Here is a 16,443-nt window from a genome sequence, read left to right as displayed (position 1 = left end):
AAAAACTGGGCAAATAATGATCTGAAATTTAATCAGATTAAATAGCCTATTTACAGAATAGTCACGCACGTTGCTTACCTGTTCTGTTACTCACAAGAAATAGACATTTAGTGGCATCAAAGAGTAAATAGAAAGAAAAAGTAAGTTTTGTGTTTTGACATGCCTGATTCTTCTGACAAATGAGTATCGTTGTCTTCTCCTGTGAATCCATTCTGTGAACAATATGTTCTTAAATATTAAAATGAATATGTAAGCTAAATAAATAATGAATACATGAAGTTTTCCCAAGCCAGCCCAGAACCATGTGTGTTTTGAAAGCTAATGCTGACAGAGGATGCATGATGCTGTGAGGTATTCAGAAACTTCCCTTTATTTTTACATTCACACTATGTTCATCTGGAAACCTACTGTACTGGGCAAAGTCTACTGCGCTGACTCAAGTTAAATTCACAGTTGCCTCTTGATATATCACAATATGTCATTCAGTAATCCCACTGAGGAAAATGTAATTACCATGCAACATCTTGTGCTGTCTTGGGATTTCTCACTAGGTAAGTAAGAAATAAATTCCTGTCAGTACTGCAGGAATACTGTTGTAGAGATGTAGGAACAGACCAGCTGGGTCATAAGCCATGATGCTGTGTTGAAATTACTGGTCACAGGGGATATATTCTTTTTTAGCTGCAGGCTGTATGCCTTTTCTTTCCATCTGAGTCTGCAGAAACTTGCCCACTGTCTAAATGAACACTCATACAATGCATTTAATTCTCATAACATCCCTGTGAGGTAGGAATAATAACAGAGGAGGAACTGAGGGCCAGAGGAATTGCTGTGTGTCCAGAGTCATGCCAAAAAAAAAAAAAAATCCGTGTAAGGAACAGAAATTAACCCTATGGTTCTACCTAGGACCTCCCCCTGAGACCGTTGCCTTTTCTTCTACAATGCAACAATATATAACCGCTGTAGGCACTGATCTCCTGCTGAACACAGAGTGAAATCTAAGGCTTCTGCACTGGTCTCCAAAACATTTTCTGAGTCTGTCCTGAGCCAGCTGAATTGCTGCTTTTTCCTTTGAAATGGGGACATCCTCTCGCAGCTTTGTTCCACTACTACAATGATGGCACGATTGCTGGGAGGGAGAAGCATTAGCACCCACACGCTCTCCCAACTTCAGCACAAAATTCAAAACTCCTCTTGTCAACCTATCCGGATTTCTTAATTTAAAGACAAATATAAAAATAAAATCAAAGGTAGTTGATCACTCATACCTACAGAGAACAGAAGAGATTCTCACTTGTGACTTTTAAAGCTTGTATGTCATTCTGATAATGTAGTTGTGGGTGTGAATAATAAAAAAGAAAATGCATAGGTAGTTGTTCACATTAATTTTGTTTCTGCTGGAACTGGCTAAATGTAGACTAAGGAGACTGAGATCTCAGATTACTGTCAGAAAGACTGATAGCTTCTTACACCAACATTTAAACGTTAGGTTAGGATGGATGAATATAGCAGCAGGAAAATGGTAAAAAAGCTGCAAGGAAAACCAAGTTGTCTGCAAGCCAAGACTCTGAAATGACAGAGAATATATTCCTGGGAGGATAATGGGCTTCTTGTTTTTTCTCACTTGCTCATTTTTGTTTGTGTGCATTTTGCTATTGAGATCTTCTCTGAAGCTTTAGCATAGAAATTAAGCATTTTGAAAAGTTGTTCCTTGATGTCTGCGTGTGTTCAGGACAGTTCAGTTTATCTTGAGTTTAAGAATGTTACAGGCAGCATGTCTGCAAGAAAATGCAATTACTACAGGAAAGTATAATCAGCATGAATAAGATTGGTTTGATCCATCACTGATGTATCCTTGCTGATTTCAGTGGAACCTAACCAAAGGACAATGTGGGCTGAGCACTTCTATAATCCATGTACTCCAGAAGAGCCCTTTGGAGCCAATATTCAGTGGAAGAACAGCTAATAAAAGAATCACTTTTTGCCTGTCTAGATTTCAAATATATCTATTTTTCTTCTACAGAATTGCTATAAAGGATGACTCAAGAGCACACGGACATAGCTAAATATTGGCAAATTAAAGTATTTCAACCAAAGCGTCTTGGTTCCAAATTGGCATTGGTTTACTATTGCCTAAAGTTTGTCCAGCTTCCTGCTGCAGTTCTTGAACGTTGCAATGTGTTATGGTGATCACTTCTGTAACTGGAAGGCACATGAAAAACTGACTTGCCATTTGGTTGGACTAGTAAGTGCAAAATTACGCATCCTAATGAGCTTATTGGATTCAAAATTTTTAAAGTATAGGGCTCCGTATCTTTAATCCCTTTCCATAATATTGTGCTGAACTCTCCATCACTCTAATCATTTGGATGACGGAAAAAAACCTAACAGCTAAGGAATGTAGATCTAGCTGCTTTAGTCCAAGCTCCCTTCTAGCCCCACAAAAAACATCCTTGGAAACACAGCAAACCAGAAACTTATAAAAAATGCCTACTGCATTGTAATAGGCTCTATGTAGTCCTATAAAAACTAATCTAAACCACAGTATTCCTGTTTTAAATATGGTGAAAAGAATTAGCCATCTGTCATGGCAGCAGCTTGACCTGATGGGCCCCGCAGAGTAGCAGTGAGATCAGCAGGGTCCCTGCTGAGCCAGCAGCCCTCTCCTGCAGAGTCAGGTGCTGACGTTATTCCCTGGAGCAACAGGTTGTCATCAGCAGCTCCTCTTGCACTCCTTCTCTATGATCTGGAGCACCAGTGTGGCCTGGATTTCTGAATACAAGCTGTGCAAAAGTCATTGAAACCATCAGGTCCTGCAATAAACCCATGTAATAAGCTTGCCTGAATAATACGTCTGAATCATCTGCAGATTAATATTTAATCTTTTTAAAAAAAAGTATTTGTTTCTAATAAGATAGTAGCTTAATAGCTATCCTGCTGCAGGAGGAGGGTAGGTATAAGCAGGAGTATTACTTCAAGAGAAAAAGTGACTTGTAAACCAATTTAAAAAAAAAAGTCAATTTTCTCTTTCCTTTTGAGAAAGAAAAACAACTTTTAAATTGGACAACTTAATGAGCAGTGTTCTTGGATGGTCCTTTGTTCTGTGTTACCCTGTGAGAGAAGGCGGCAGTTCAGGAGTTCACCTATCATTTTAATTGCTTCTAGCTTCTGCAGATGTGAAAAGCAAACACCTGACACTGAGGACGCTGCTGGCTGCTCTGCTACTCTTTGTCAGTGCTGCACTCACTCTTAATGACGAGCTGAAGAATTATTAATACCCCTTAAAAAGTAATTTACGGTATGTATTTAATGTCTGTTCTTTGACTAACCGGAGGGCTAATAGGTACTTAGAAGGCACTAAAATAAAATAAAATAAATTAAAATCCATGGTGTTTCATAGTGGGCAGTGTGGCAATACTGTACCCATGTCACACTGCAAAATGTCCAGAGACCAACAGTGACAGTGCAGTATCATGTTATTCATGAGAATAGTCTTGACTTATGCTGTTTGTGTCTCCTCTTGCGTATTCCTCTTCTGGGAGCTAGAGCAGTATCTTACAAAGCATCCCTGTTCCAGTAAGAGATTGAGGAGATCAAACCCAGAGAAGGACAGTGGCTGGACATGGGCCACATTTCCCTATTTTGTCTCTGGCACTGGTATTTCCCTGGTGCTATCTAAAGGGCAGAATAGTGCAAACTGCATTTAGGATTACAGGGTTCTGGGAAGGGAACAGTGAAATATTTGTGTTGTGGTATGCTTTCAGTATTGGTGTGATGAAATGTCCATTCGGATGAGACACTCTAAAAGGAGGCGGAATTTTTAGCTTCATATTTGAAATTGGCTCACTGAACTGATCCAGTGCAAAAATTTCCTCAAAGAGCAACTTTGTCTGATAGACCATGTCATATTGGTGAGAAGAGCCAGGATGATTGCCGAGTGGAATGGTTACTACTTTGTTATGTTTGTATTTTCCTGAAACATGCTAGTCCTTCTCATCATCTGCTTTGTGCTTACTGAGTTCCTACTAGGAATAATTAAAAGGAAAGAATGTGTTATCTGAAATACAAATATTCCTTAAGATCCGAGAAATTCATACCCCTGGTGTGCTTCTGGAAAACAAACTCATTTCTCTTGACAGTGGGAACTGAAAAGATCTATATTGAGGATTCATTTCCAATTGACACTGCAATGACACTGTATTTGGTCCCTATTAGTTTAGGAATCCATGGAGCATTTAACAAGCTGTGAAGTCTGTCATTGCAGATTTGATTCCCAGCATGTTATTGATGTTTTGCAGGTTACTTTTTTTTTCCCCCTAGTTGGTCCTAGCACAGTGGATAAAATAAACCCAGAATTTACAGATGGCTGTTAATCCCATGTTTTGTTTCCTTCATAGGAAGCCAGTGACAAAGCTGCACTGCCCGTGAAATGCAATACATGTATGAAGCCTCTGCACCTCATCCATTTCTCTCCTTGACTAGTGTACTGTTTTGACCAGTGAATGGTTTACAAAACGATTGGTTAAAGAAAGGATAAATCGTCATGGAAGAACACCGGGTGGGAGGGTATCATTCCAGGCTTGGTTATTCGCTGATGCTGAAGAGTAATGACACAGAAAATTATAAGGAAACTAAGGTTTAAAACTGAAGTAAACTGGAAAGCTGGACTGCTCCTGCAAACTGCTGAGTAAACTGTTGAGCTGGTAAAGCTAATATGCACTTAATTTTACTGATGTCAGAAATCTTATCCATGAGCATACTCGTTGAAACCAATGGGACTACCAACATCTAGTCTCCTTGGATGGGATCAGAGTCCTCAGTGCTTTGTGGGAATTAGTACTGCCTAGAAGTTCCTGAGACACACAAGCAGGAACATATCTACTTGCAGCTGACTGTTACTCATGTTACTTCACTTACACTTAAGAGTCTCATCAGGTTAAAAATATGCTGGGGAATTAATTCCACTCCTCTTTTAATATGATTAAGATCCTGAATAATATTTAGACACCATGTATCTGTTTCAACAGTTTTAACTTTGCTATCTCTTCAGTTCTTTCTATAGGCAATTAAAAAAGACGTGACTGAAATTCTTCCATCTCAGCCAAATGGATTGATGAATTTTAATGGAGAACATTTATTCCAACCTTTAATTAAGTTTGGCAGTCTGAAATCATTAATCTTTGCTTTGAAACTACGCGCTCTATCGTGAGCATTTAAAACCTTACAACTCAATCTTGCTGTAGTGTGGATGTCTATGTGATAATGCAGCTTTCTAGAAGCTGCCTTTGTGTCTTTAAAATTACCTTTCCTTTGTTCATGACATAACACAAACTATTAAGGATTTGCCCCAGCAGAGGATGGAGCAAACCTCAGTGTGACACTGCTTTGGTCAAAAGCAACCTTTTAATCTTGAAAGGTCATTGTAAAGGTTGATAGGCAAGAAATCTAATCTACCTTCTCCAGCCCATGTAAATCTTAATACAGAACTATTGCTTAAAGAAAGAATCAAACAAACTGCATTATCTGGTGTTATTCTGCTAGATTATTCAGTGACTGCTACTACCGATTTCCTTGTGAACATATTTGCCGTAGTTTAGCCTTTGGGGTGGAAATAATTTCATTTTAATACGCTTTTTGGAACACTGCCAGAGTTACAGGCAGTACTGTATATGAGGGAAGGGGAATTCTACAAGCATGGAAGTGCATGCCTTGAGATCCTGAATTCTTTCTATAGAAGAAAAAAAGGAGTCTCAAAGAGCATTTAAAGTATAAAATCTTTCTGGTAGCCATCTTGGACTTTTTCATCATCTGCTAGAAGCCTTTATAGTTGTCTTTTTCAGGCTTTGCTGATGCTTTAAAATACAGCACGCTTAGATGGATGGGAGATGAGACACCCCAGAGAACTCTTCCAGGCAGCTGCTGTTTGGAATACAGTGATCCACAAAACACATCACCTGGGGACACTTCTGCTTGATGGCAATCTCTGGGTTTGATTTAACAGTTTCAGCTGTTGTTCCAGAGTATTTGGCATCCTGTCAACAGGAACAAGTCTTTCTTGTGCTAGCTTTGGAGCTTGTTACTGTTCCTCCCCTGAGGCTAGGATCTTTTGCCACCTCAGGGTGAACTGGTGGTGTGACTGCTCCCTCTTGGTTGCGTAGCTTCAGCTCCAAGTCTGTACTGAACTGCAGTTAGAAGAGAACAGCCTAGAGGAGTTAAAGAATACTTTTCAGGCAACAGAGTACAAAGTAAAGCTGATTAAAAAAAAACTCACTAAGTTTTGCAGACACTTGAAATTTATCCCCTAAATCTCCTTATGAAGAAAAATGCTTAGTTTGGAAGATTCTGATATTCTCTCCTTTCTAGAATCAAAAGTAAAAAGGCAATGCAATTGGGGAAAATGAAAATGCAAGCTTTTAAGCCCCTGCCCTGTCCTACACACACAAAAGAAAAGAAACATCTTTCAGATTCCTGGAAGAACTTAAAATTTAATTTTATGGATTTGTTTTTCTCTTTTTAGAAAGCAGTTCATTTTGGGGAATGGGTCTTTTGTGTGAATCGTTGACTGTTCCATTATTAAAGAATCATTTGGGACCCTGAATGTTTCAAAAGGTTTGTGCCACTGAACTGTGGGGTTTGTGCACACTAACAGACCACAAGCTGGAAGTTTCCAGTGGTCACAGCACAGCCATGTTGTTTGATGCGGGTGCACAAACCAGGCAGTGATGGGGAAAAACTTGGATTTTCTGATCCACATAATTGAAAGGCTTATCTCATTCCAGGTCTACCCCTTATTTAGTGAAATCCTAGACACCCCAAACTGGGTGCTAAAACTTCCACTGAACAGGGGGAGGGTGTCACCTCACCCCTCCCATTTCATATGTACCACTGTGATACGATTAACTGAAGATTTCAGGAACCAGACCTGGCTGGAGAAGTGGCACATGATTAAGAAAACGTGTGGTCCTTTCCTTTGCAGGTGGTCACTTGCTCACTCCAGTGGAAGAAACTTTTAAGAGTTCATCACAGCAATACCGTCATATTTCAGACTTGCAGTTGTTTTGGGTTGTTTTTTTTTTTACTCTATGCTCAGGAGAAACAAGAAGGTAAGAAGCAGCTTACAAAAACATATTGAAAATTCAACTGAGTAGTAATTTTCTGTCCTTTGTTATCTTGTGCTATTCTGTTGCATTCTTGGAATATGTTTTAAACAAATGGGAAGGTGACCGCTTTATTTCTTGTCTTCAGAAATGTAAACTCTGCACAGTTTATATTATCTGTCTGGACTACAGATGTCAGGATGCCCTGTGGTGTCAGGTGTAAAATCTGGGCTAAAAGATCAAGTACACAGGTCAGAACTGAGCTTATTAGCTCTTGAGAAAAAGCTGAAAAGTGAGGGTAAGCCACCTGCAGTGGCTAGAAAGAGAAACAATCGAGGGAGTCAGGAGACTCCCCTTGTGGGAAACTGAGTTTAACATTAGATAAAAGAATCACATCTTTTCTATGAAGGGCAATCATAGCTATTTTGTTTAAACCTTGAAATCAGGGAAGTATTATGCTTGTCAGACTAAAAAGAAAATTTGGAATAAAGCTTGTATCAGCCCTGAAGCTAGTCTCAGGTTAGTTTAGCTTTTGAAAAATTAAGATATACCCACTTTCTGGATCATATGAAACAACATTTAAGTTATTGCTTTATCCTTTTTGCCTACTTGTTAATTTTGTTGAAGAACCACTTATTCATGTAGTCAAATGAAAAATAACCCAACAAAACATTCAGTAACAGTGACCTAGTCATTTAACCTCAAGCTGCCTATTTCTACATTCATTCCATGCTTCTCTCTTTAATATAATTACTCATTTAGAATAGACAGTGATGAAATGGTCTGACCTTTATGTATTATTACTTGATTAGTTTTCCCATATTTGCTGGAAAAAAATAAAATCAGTTGCTGAACATTCTTATTCATATTAATTTCAAGTGCTTTTGCATGTCCTTCATGCTCTTCAAGAGAGTTGCTGTATAACGGAAAAGTACTTCTCCTTTCTTCTTCTGCACTACAGCTAAGCAAATTTTCATGAATAATTATTGAGTTTTATGTCTTTTTTTAAACATCGGTTTAATCTGTACGAACACCTTCAGGCAAATATACTTAGACCAAGGATCTGCATTTGTTATCATTGTGACTACCCTGATCACTTCTGTTGCCTCACTGGCTGAGCTGAAGGAGTTTGACTTTTTAGTTCTCCAGGAAACAGACTTAAGATTACAAAAAATGAGACTTGGCTACTGTGATGCAAAGAGCTATGGAGACAGCGTTCATAATGTGATTTGGTTCCCTAGTGTAGAGTTTGTTTCCTAGATTGAGATTTGCAACAGCCACCATACTAAATTCTCAGATCCTTAATCCAGACAGGGAGAAGGGACAAGATGATGTGTGAAACTTTGGCTATGCCTACAAACACAGCTTAAGCCTCCCTTAGGGTGCAAAAAGTGCCTTAAGATAACCTGCACCCATACATGAAAGTCTCTCTACCGTTCCTAAAATTGGGATCCAGTGCATGAGCACTGGTCTGCCAGGATTAATGGGCAAACTTTCAGTGTCTTAGCTCTAAGCCTTAGCCAGCCTGAGTGTTTAAACCCACAGATTCAGCTTCTCTTGACTAAAACACCTACCAGTGTAGGATGCCACAGCCACCTGGGCTGGCATCAGCCCTAAAGTAAGGGGAAGCCCTTCTGTTGTTCTAGGCCCTGGCGGCATCTATATCCTTGCCTTGGACTTATAAGCAAATTTGAAAACTTTTGTGTATATATTTTTTTTTTGTCGAGTTCATCTTGCATGATCTTCCCAGACCTCTTCAAATTAAGTACAGCTGACTATCAATGAATGTTTATTAATGTTAAGGGGACTTCTGCCTCTTGAATGTGTTAAACAATTATTAGGTTATAAAATAGAAAAATTCAGCTATGAAGTCAGACCAGGTTACTCACGGCTTGATCCTGTCAGGTCCTCCAGACCACCAAGGATGGAGAGTGTACAACCTCCCTGGGCATACTGCTTCTCGCCTGGACTGTCCTCCAAGGGTAAAAACCCTCTTCCTTACATCTGGTCTGAACCTCTTTTGTTTCCCTTCATGTCTGTCATCTCTTGTCCTCCCATCACATTCCTCTGTGAAGAGCCTAGTTCAATTTTCTCCCTAACCTTTTTACAGGTCCTGGGAAGCTGCCTCTGAAGCCATCTCTTTCCAGGCTGAACAAGACCTGGTCCCAGAGCCTCTCCTCACAGAGCAAGTGTTCCAGCCATGATCAACTTGGTGGCTTGTCATTGAACTTGCTTCTGTTCACCATCTTTTGCATATTGGCTGGGAGGAGCCCAAAACTGGATGCAGTACCTAGATGTGCTCTAGCGAGTGTGAAGTAGAGATAATCAGTTCCCTCAGCCTACTGGCTGTGCTGATGTTCGTGCAACTCCGGACGCAGGTGGCTGCCTTTACTGCTGTTTATACAACTGAACAAAACTGTAATCCTCTGCTTCAACCTGTAGAGTGATATTTGCTCAGACAAAGGCTGCTTATTCATTTGGCTTGCTTCTGATGTTCAGACTGTCTGGAACATATTCTGTTTATTTTTCTATACTGATTTCTGTCATTTTTTGAAGGAAATTGAGCTGTTAGTAAACACAGCAAACCTGTGCAGATCCCAAAAGAAGTAAAATACATCAACACTGTTATGTGGGAAATGACTCTCTGAAATGCTTTTTCAAACAGAAAAAGCATGAAGCATCCCAGAAAGACACACTCTTTTCAGAGATCATGTGGAGGGAGAACACAAGTTTGTTCTTCATTTTTCTACACTTGCAGAACTGTTCACTACCTAAACTGAACAAATTAAGATGCTCTGAACTAACTAATGTAGTCAAGCCTTCAGATGGAGAACTGTTTATAAGCCTCTAAAGTAATATATCTATAAACTTCTGGTACATCAGAAAATGCATTTCTCTTGGATTTAATTTCTAATGTAAGCTAGTGTTTCAGCAGTAGGCCTGAGAGCAGCCCTAGAGCAAGAAAAAAAGAGAAATACTATATTGCTTCCAGGGAAAGCTAAACAAGGGTAGTGGAAAAAGTTATCTGACAACATGGGCAGTGGAGCTTTAAGTACTGAGAGAGACAATTCATTCTCCAAACCAATGATTATCTGCAGTCATGACAGAGTGAGGGATCAAATATGACATGCAGGTCTACTCTGTGCCGCAAACACATTATTCAGCATAAGCCATGGTGTCAAAAATGCACCAGAAGATAATGGCTATCTCTATGTCTAATTTCTTGTGTACAATCATATGGGCTAAAACGATTGAGATGGAATATGAGGGTGGTATCACATGAAATGGATAAAAAAAAAATCTATGTAGCTAGCTTATTTAATTATCAGTTTTCTCAAAAGGACACAAAAATGAGTGGTTTAAGATAAATTAAACTCTTTCTGGGGCAAAAAGATGTTATCCAACAGGTTGGGACGTTGACAACATAAAGGACAGGCTACTTAAGGGGAAATGTTGAGAACCAGGTAGTGACTTTTGAGCAGCAGGCAATAGATGAGATCCTGCTTCTCTGTAAAATTTGCAGCTTATTCGGGAGATCAGATAAATGTAAGAGCCTTGAGTAAAAGTGACTTTGGGTGTAGAGAAGCTAAAGAATTATACTTCTCCTGTCAAAGAATGATGAAACATTCTTTCCATGTTTTCTTTAACCCTCTTTTTGCTGGGACACAAAACCTTCAATCTGCAATCATAAAAACCAAGTCTTTATCATCAGTGTAAAATCAGTATGGTAGGTCAGGAACAGTGTTCCCCAATATAAAATAATGCGTGCTTTTTTTTTTTTTGATGTCACTTTTAACTACTCTATAAAAGGTTCTTTATCATGTGCACTGGTTTTCAAAACTTTAGGACATGTACAGCTACCTTTTCCCTATTATAAAGGTTTGACCACTTGCTCAGTAGGAAATACCTTTTAGAGAAAATTATGTCATGTACTGCATGTGAACTTTTTTACAGAGTCCAGCTACTTCTTTACTGTTTCCTAGTAGATATAGCAATATGCTATTCGTTTGCTTGCCCTGAAGCTTGAAGGTAGTTACCACAAATCATGCTATCCATGTTTATTTTTGATGTGCAAGCAGCACTTTCTTTTAACCACGTAAAGGTATCAGAGTAAACCAGCCAATTCACTTCACAGCAGCTTAATAGATTTAGTTGTAGCATGGTACTTAATGAACTCTTTATATTCATGTAAACGTCTGATATACTTCTAAAGGAACTCTGTCATGGATGAAAGTTAGCTGAACAGTCATTAACTGAGACAAAACAAAGGGTTACCTTGTACCTTTGGAAGGGAATGCTTGCAGTTACTGTAGCAAGGATGTGAAAATCTGATGGAAACAGATTAAAACTTTTCTCATGGTATATTAGAAGAAAGTACGGTTAGAACCAGGCAATGGTCATTAGAACTTTTACATTCTACTTCTGCTTGTTTGATCTATGACAAGCTCTTCAGCTTATTACCTGCAAAAATCAAAATATAACAACATATCTGATGCCAAATGGGAGAGTCATGAGAATGAGTGCTTCAATTAATCCTTCTGTAAAAGTTGCTATGCAGCTCACTACAGTACTATTGAACTACCAAGCAGCTATAAATCAATGCAGTTTAAAGAGGTGAACAGATGAGGACTGAGTACTCAGGGGAAATAACAGAAAGGTTGACTTCAAGGCTGTGCAAGTCTTAATTCATTAACTGAGTAAAGTATTTCACAATAGTTTAGTATATTTGAAGAAGCCACTACAACTAAACAAGCTGCTTGAGCAGACAGTTATTACTGACAGTGTTCACAGAATTCACAATAGTTCTGTTGTCTACATTTCAACTTTTCACCTGAGGACTGGATTTACTCAGACATACAGATCAGCCTGTTGACTTGGCAGACAGCCTACAGCCATAACAAATTCTCAGCTAATGCACCAAAGGGGCACACCTCTTTCATAGACTATATATATATATATTTTTAATCTTTACTCTTATTTAAGCACCGAGACTGGAATAGAAAATTTAACCCTGCCTGTGGGTAAAAGGATTTGGAATTGCTGCCTCTGCCATTCTGGAAATAAGGCTTCATGTGCCTGAGGAGAGCCAAGGGATGAGACAACTCCCTCCATTACTGCTAGAGTGAGACTGACTGAACAGAGCTCTGGTGGCATCCAACCAGACTCCCTTGCCCAGGAGGAGCTTACACGATGAGGCTGTTGCTCTTCTCTCTGCTTATGTTACCAGTTTCCTTCAGCAACAAAACTGCCCTATAGACAACAGAAGCTATAAACTAGCATCTTCTGGTAAACATTTCTGGCTCTGAAGTCACAGAATGGTAGTTCTTACCAAACAAAGAAAAAAGACAATCTATAAGACAACAGTTTAAAAGGAAAGGAGAGAAGCTGAATGATTCACAGGTTGCTGCAACATTAAGCATTTCAAGGCTGTGATTCTCAGAAAACGTACTAGAATAAAGCATTATTTTACTAGGTAGAAAAATTTTTCTTAAGCTGAGATATCGATCCCCTCATTTCTGCAATGATGGATGACATTATTGATTTCACTGTCCAAATGACTACATAACAGTCTCTAGCAACACAACAAAGACCTTGCAACAAAGAACACTCTAGACGTGGGTATGTACAGGTAAGCACTTGTAATATGGGAAAGCCCCTTTCAGACTGATTCAGAATGGAGATCGTTTTTTCCATATTTTGCCCTAAGGAATGGGCTATTGGCTATGTGGGAATGGTTGCTTCCTTCCACTGAGAGATGTGTCACCTTATGAAATGAAAACGTCTTACTTTTTTGACCAGTCTTAGTCAAGCTGCCCCCGCACATGGACATTAGTTAAGGAATCCATCTAGCATGTAACTTTCCTTGATTAAAACCCAGAAAGTTCAAATTGCAGTTTCCCAGGTGCTGTGCAAGCGTTGGAATGGAGGGGGAAGTCGCATGTTGGATCTATCATTGCCACTGGAAACCATCACATCCACTCCCCTCCAAATTAACAGTATTTCAGGTGTTGAGACTTTACAAGGTAAGTTCTGGACCTTTCAGAGCAGGTATTTTGGTGATGGTGTTTGCTGTGTTTCGCTTTGCCAGGGTGTACCGTTACAGGGTGGTAGAAACGGTTTGGAGTTGGAGTACATTTGTTCTTCAGCTATTTTCATAAGGTCTATGTTCTGTTTTCTCTGCCTTATCTGCACAGTCCCTACCACATTCCTCCCTGAAAGTAGAATACAGCAACAGGAACTTCAGGAGCTGAAACTTGCAAAATCTTGTCTTTGTGTGGTATTAGCACTCTGCAGAGCCTGGTATGCTACACGCAATGTGACAAATCTCTTTTCCTGCCCTTTCTGCCAAGCATATTCTGCTTGGCAATACAAGCAAATATAACAGTTACACACAAACAGGAACTGTGTATATATAACAAACAACAGAAAAAACTAAATATGAAAATGAAAACAATATCTGAAGAGATTATTTTAATGACAACTATTTACTAATATACCAAGGAAAAATGCCGACTTGGGTAAATTACTTTGGATGGGCAAATACCACCTTTTTTTCAGTGAAGTAAACTGCTGATCAGGATGGAAATGTAAGGTTTCTAGCTTCTTTTAACTAAACAGGTGTTCCCCTATGAAAATCTAAGATGTTTTCTTTCCATATGAGACTAAACATAAGAAAAGAGAGTGAGAGCAAAATGCCCACGGTGCACACTAATCCAACATGATTTTGTAAAATGTTCAAACTTGTAACTGATTTCTCATTTTCTTCTGGGAAAAGGCTGTCAAACGAGGCAAGCACTATACAGACACATTTTTGCTCTTTAAGCCTGCATGTCTATTAGCATTCCTTCCAGCAGCAGAACTGAAATCAAATGCAATATGTTTCACACCTGTAGCTAGGAGACTTTTCTGATTTTGATAGCTGGATAGGCAACATCCTTATGTACTTGATCTGCAAGGTTGGGTTTTTTCCCCCTTCTACAAGAAAGAGAGCGTTTTCTAGAAGCTCCTCTTTCTTTCCTTTTTGCACCTTTTACTCAACACCACTAGCTTGCAAAGTGAAGTGTCTAACTCTGAATCATTTAACATGAAAAAACCGCACATCTATCCATCTGCTGCTACAGCTCAAGAAACTCCAACATTTCTGACGACAGGTGTTGATCATGCAAAGGGCAAACCAGCGCAAGCAGAACCCAGAACCTCAAACCTGTAGCAGGTATTTTGAGCGTGGAGTGCCAATGCAGGCACGCGAACATTATCTCAACAAGGCAAACAACTCTTCCTAGCAACCGCGATGCGCTTGGCTATTTTATAGTATTGGCTCTCGCTCGGCTCCATACTGAGCCCCCTCTGCAGCCGGGCACCCGGCAGGCCACAGCCCGTCCCCGCGGGACGTGTGCTGCCGGCGGGGACGAGCTCGCCCCGCCGGGGCGCTGGCTGCCCCCGCACCCGCGGGGCGCCGCGGAGCTCCGCGGCGCGGCCGGCAGGCGGCGCTGCGGCGCGGAGGGGCTCCACCGCTGCGGCGGGGACCCGTGGCAGCAGCGCCCTTCGGCCCGGCCCGGCGGTCACTCACCATGTTGACTTCTGAGACCACGTCGATGCTGGCGATCTCTATCCGCATGCCCACATCCACGGGCGGACCTGCGGGGGGAGCGGGAGGCGGCGTTAGCCGGCGGGGGGCGCCCGGGGGGCTGGGGCGCGGGTCGGGGGAGCGCGGGCGCCTCACCTCCGAAGTCGGGCCGGAGGCGGATGTCGTAGCCCTGCAGCAGCCTGTCCACCGTCTCCTTCACGTAGGACATGTTGCTGGGCCCGTCGGCGCTGCGGGAAGGAGCACAGGCGGGTTAAGGAGGCGGCCGGGCGGCCCCACGCCCGCACCCCTCCGCGGCCCGGCGGCGCTCACCTGCGCGCCGCGCACGCCACGGCCAGCACCAGCGACAGCGACAGGGCCCGCGGGCCGTCCCGCCTCGCCGCCGCCCCCATCCCAGCCCCGGCCGCGCCGCCGCCTCGCGGGGGAAGAGCCGCGGACTGCAACTTGGTGCGGAGCGGAGCAACAATTCCCGACAGCGCGGCGCATGCGCGGAGCGGGGCGCCGCGGCCCCCGGGGAGCACCTGTGCCCGCCACGGCCCGCGTGCGGCGCCCCCTCCCCCACCTGCCCCGGACCCGACCGGACCCGACCGGGCCGGGCCCGCCCCGCCCCGCCCCGCCCCGCCGCGGAGGGGCTGAGGGAGGTGGCGCGGCAACAGGTGCCGGCGGTGGGGCCGCTCTGCCGCAGCGGGCGGTGAAGCCGAGCGGCTGGCTGGGCAGGTCGGCACCGAGAGCCCCCGGGCTGCCGTGAGGGGCTGCCGCAGGTGGGTGCACCTGCCCCCGCTGGGGCGCGAACTTCGCGTCGAGAGAAAGTAAAAATTGAGGGCACTTTTCTGTGAAGATTCACACCGATAGGCTCTGATGTTAATGATAACGTGAAAGGGAATTGGCAAATTCGAAAGAAATGGCACGTTTTTGGTGCAAATAGTACTTTGTCCAGCTGTGAAGGCTTAACTGCGTCCGCCCATCGCGCTGCTCCTCGAGCAGGTTTGTCGCTGGAGCTGTTCCACAGAAGCACCCGCTGCAGCATATGCAGGAGATCACAACAGATTTTTAGTTCCTATTTTTCGACCAAAGTAATTGATCTTGCGTTTAAAGGCGATCTTTTTTAAAGACTCTATGAGTGAATGCTCTAACGTAGCCTGACCTCTTATGAGCAATATTACACACTGACTAATCGGAGCCCCGTGAACAATTTCTGACTTTGCCGGTGCCGCTCTGTTTCCCTGCACAGTAGCTCAGCAGAGATAACATTTATCCCTTTCAAATTCAACCCACCTCATCTGTGCGCTATACAATCCTGCGCGCTGACCTTGGGATATGTATTTGATGTTTTTGAGGCTCCTACAGTGTTGTGCAGACTTATTTATGAGAAAAGCCAGACTTTTGGTGATGCTTTCATGGTTGAAATATGCCACGATATTTGAAAAATGCAGGAATATTGAAATAGGTAGCTTGTGAGACAAATTCTAGTGATAATTTTGAACATTTTAACAATGCATATTTCTATGCAAATCTGTCACTCTTGGAGAAGGAGCACAACATGCTTCCTGAGAGATTACCATGGGAGTCTTTCACCCTCACAGCTACTTCCTGTAACCATGGCAGTACATGTTTATGAAAATAATTATTTTATTGATGGTTTGTAACAGTATAATAGTTTCAATTGGCTTTGAGGGCTTTTATACCGAACATATCTTTCTTTTCCTCTATTTTAGTCCTTAGTTGCTGCAAAGTGTGATCTCCCAGCTCAACTCAATGGTA

The 16,443-nt window shown here is 42.0% G+C and overlaps 1 protein-coding gene across 2 annotated transcripts in view; it reads right to left on the bottom strand.

Annotated features, from left to right (window-relative positions):
- The window catches only part of GABRB1 (gamma-aminobutyric acid type A receptor subunit beta1), a 130,984-nt gene extending 115,910 nt beyond the window's left edge, over nt 1–15,074 (bottom strand). Inside the window, exons 1-3 of one of the 2 annotated variants that reach the window (XM_072861821.1) lie at nt 14,995–15,074; nt 14,821–14,912; nt 14,668–14,735 (exon numbers count right to left, since the gene is read on the bottom strand). In XM_072861821.1, the coding sequence (XP_072717922.1) occupies nt 14,668–14,735; nt 14,821–14,912; nt 14,995–15,074 (240 nt within the window). The remainder of the gene's footprint in view (nt 1–14,667; nt 14,736–14,820; nt 14,913–14,994) is intronic. The other variant, XM_072861823.1, reaches the window with a different exon arrangement.
- Nucleotides 15,075–16,443: the final 1,369 nt, after the last annotated feature.

The sequence above is a fragment of the Ciconia boyciana genome, chromosome 5 (assembly GCF_034638445.1).
Source record: "Ciconia boyciana chromosome 5, ASM3463844v1, whole genome shotgun sequence".
In the NCBI taxonomy this organism is placed as follows: domain Eukaryota; kingdom Metazoa; phylum Chordata; class Aves; order Ciconiiformes; family Ciconiidae; genus Ciconia; species Ciconia boyciana.
The sequence above is the reverse complement of the archived record's forward strand: the minus strand, read 5'-3'. Positions and strand labels throughout refer to the sequence as shown.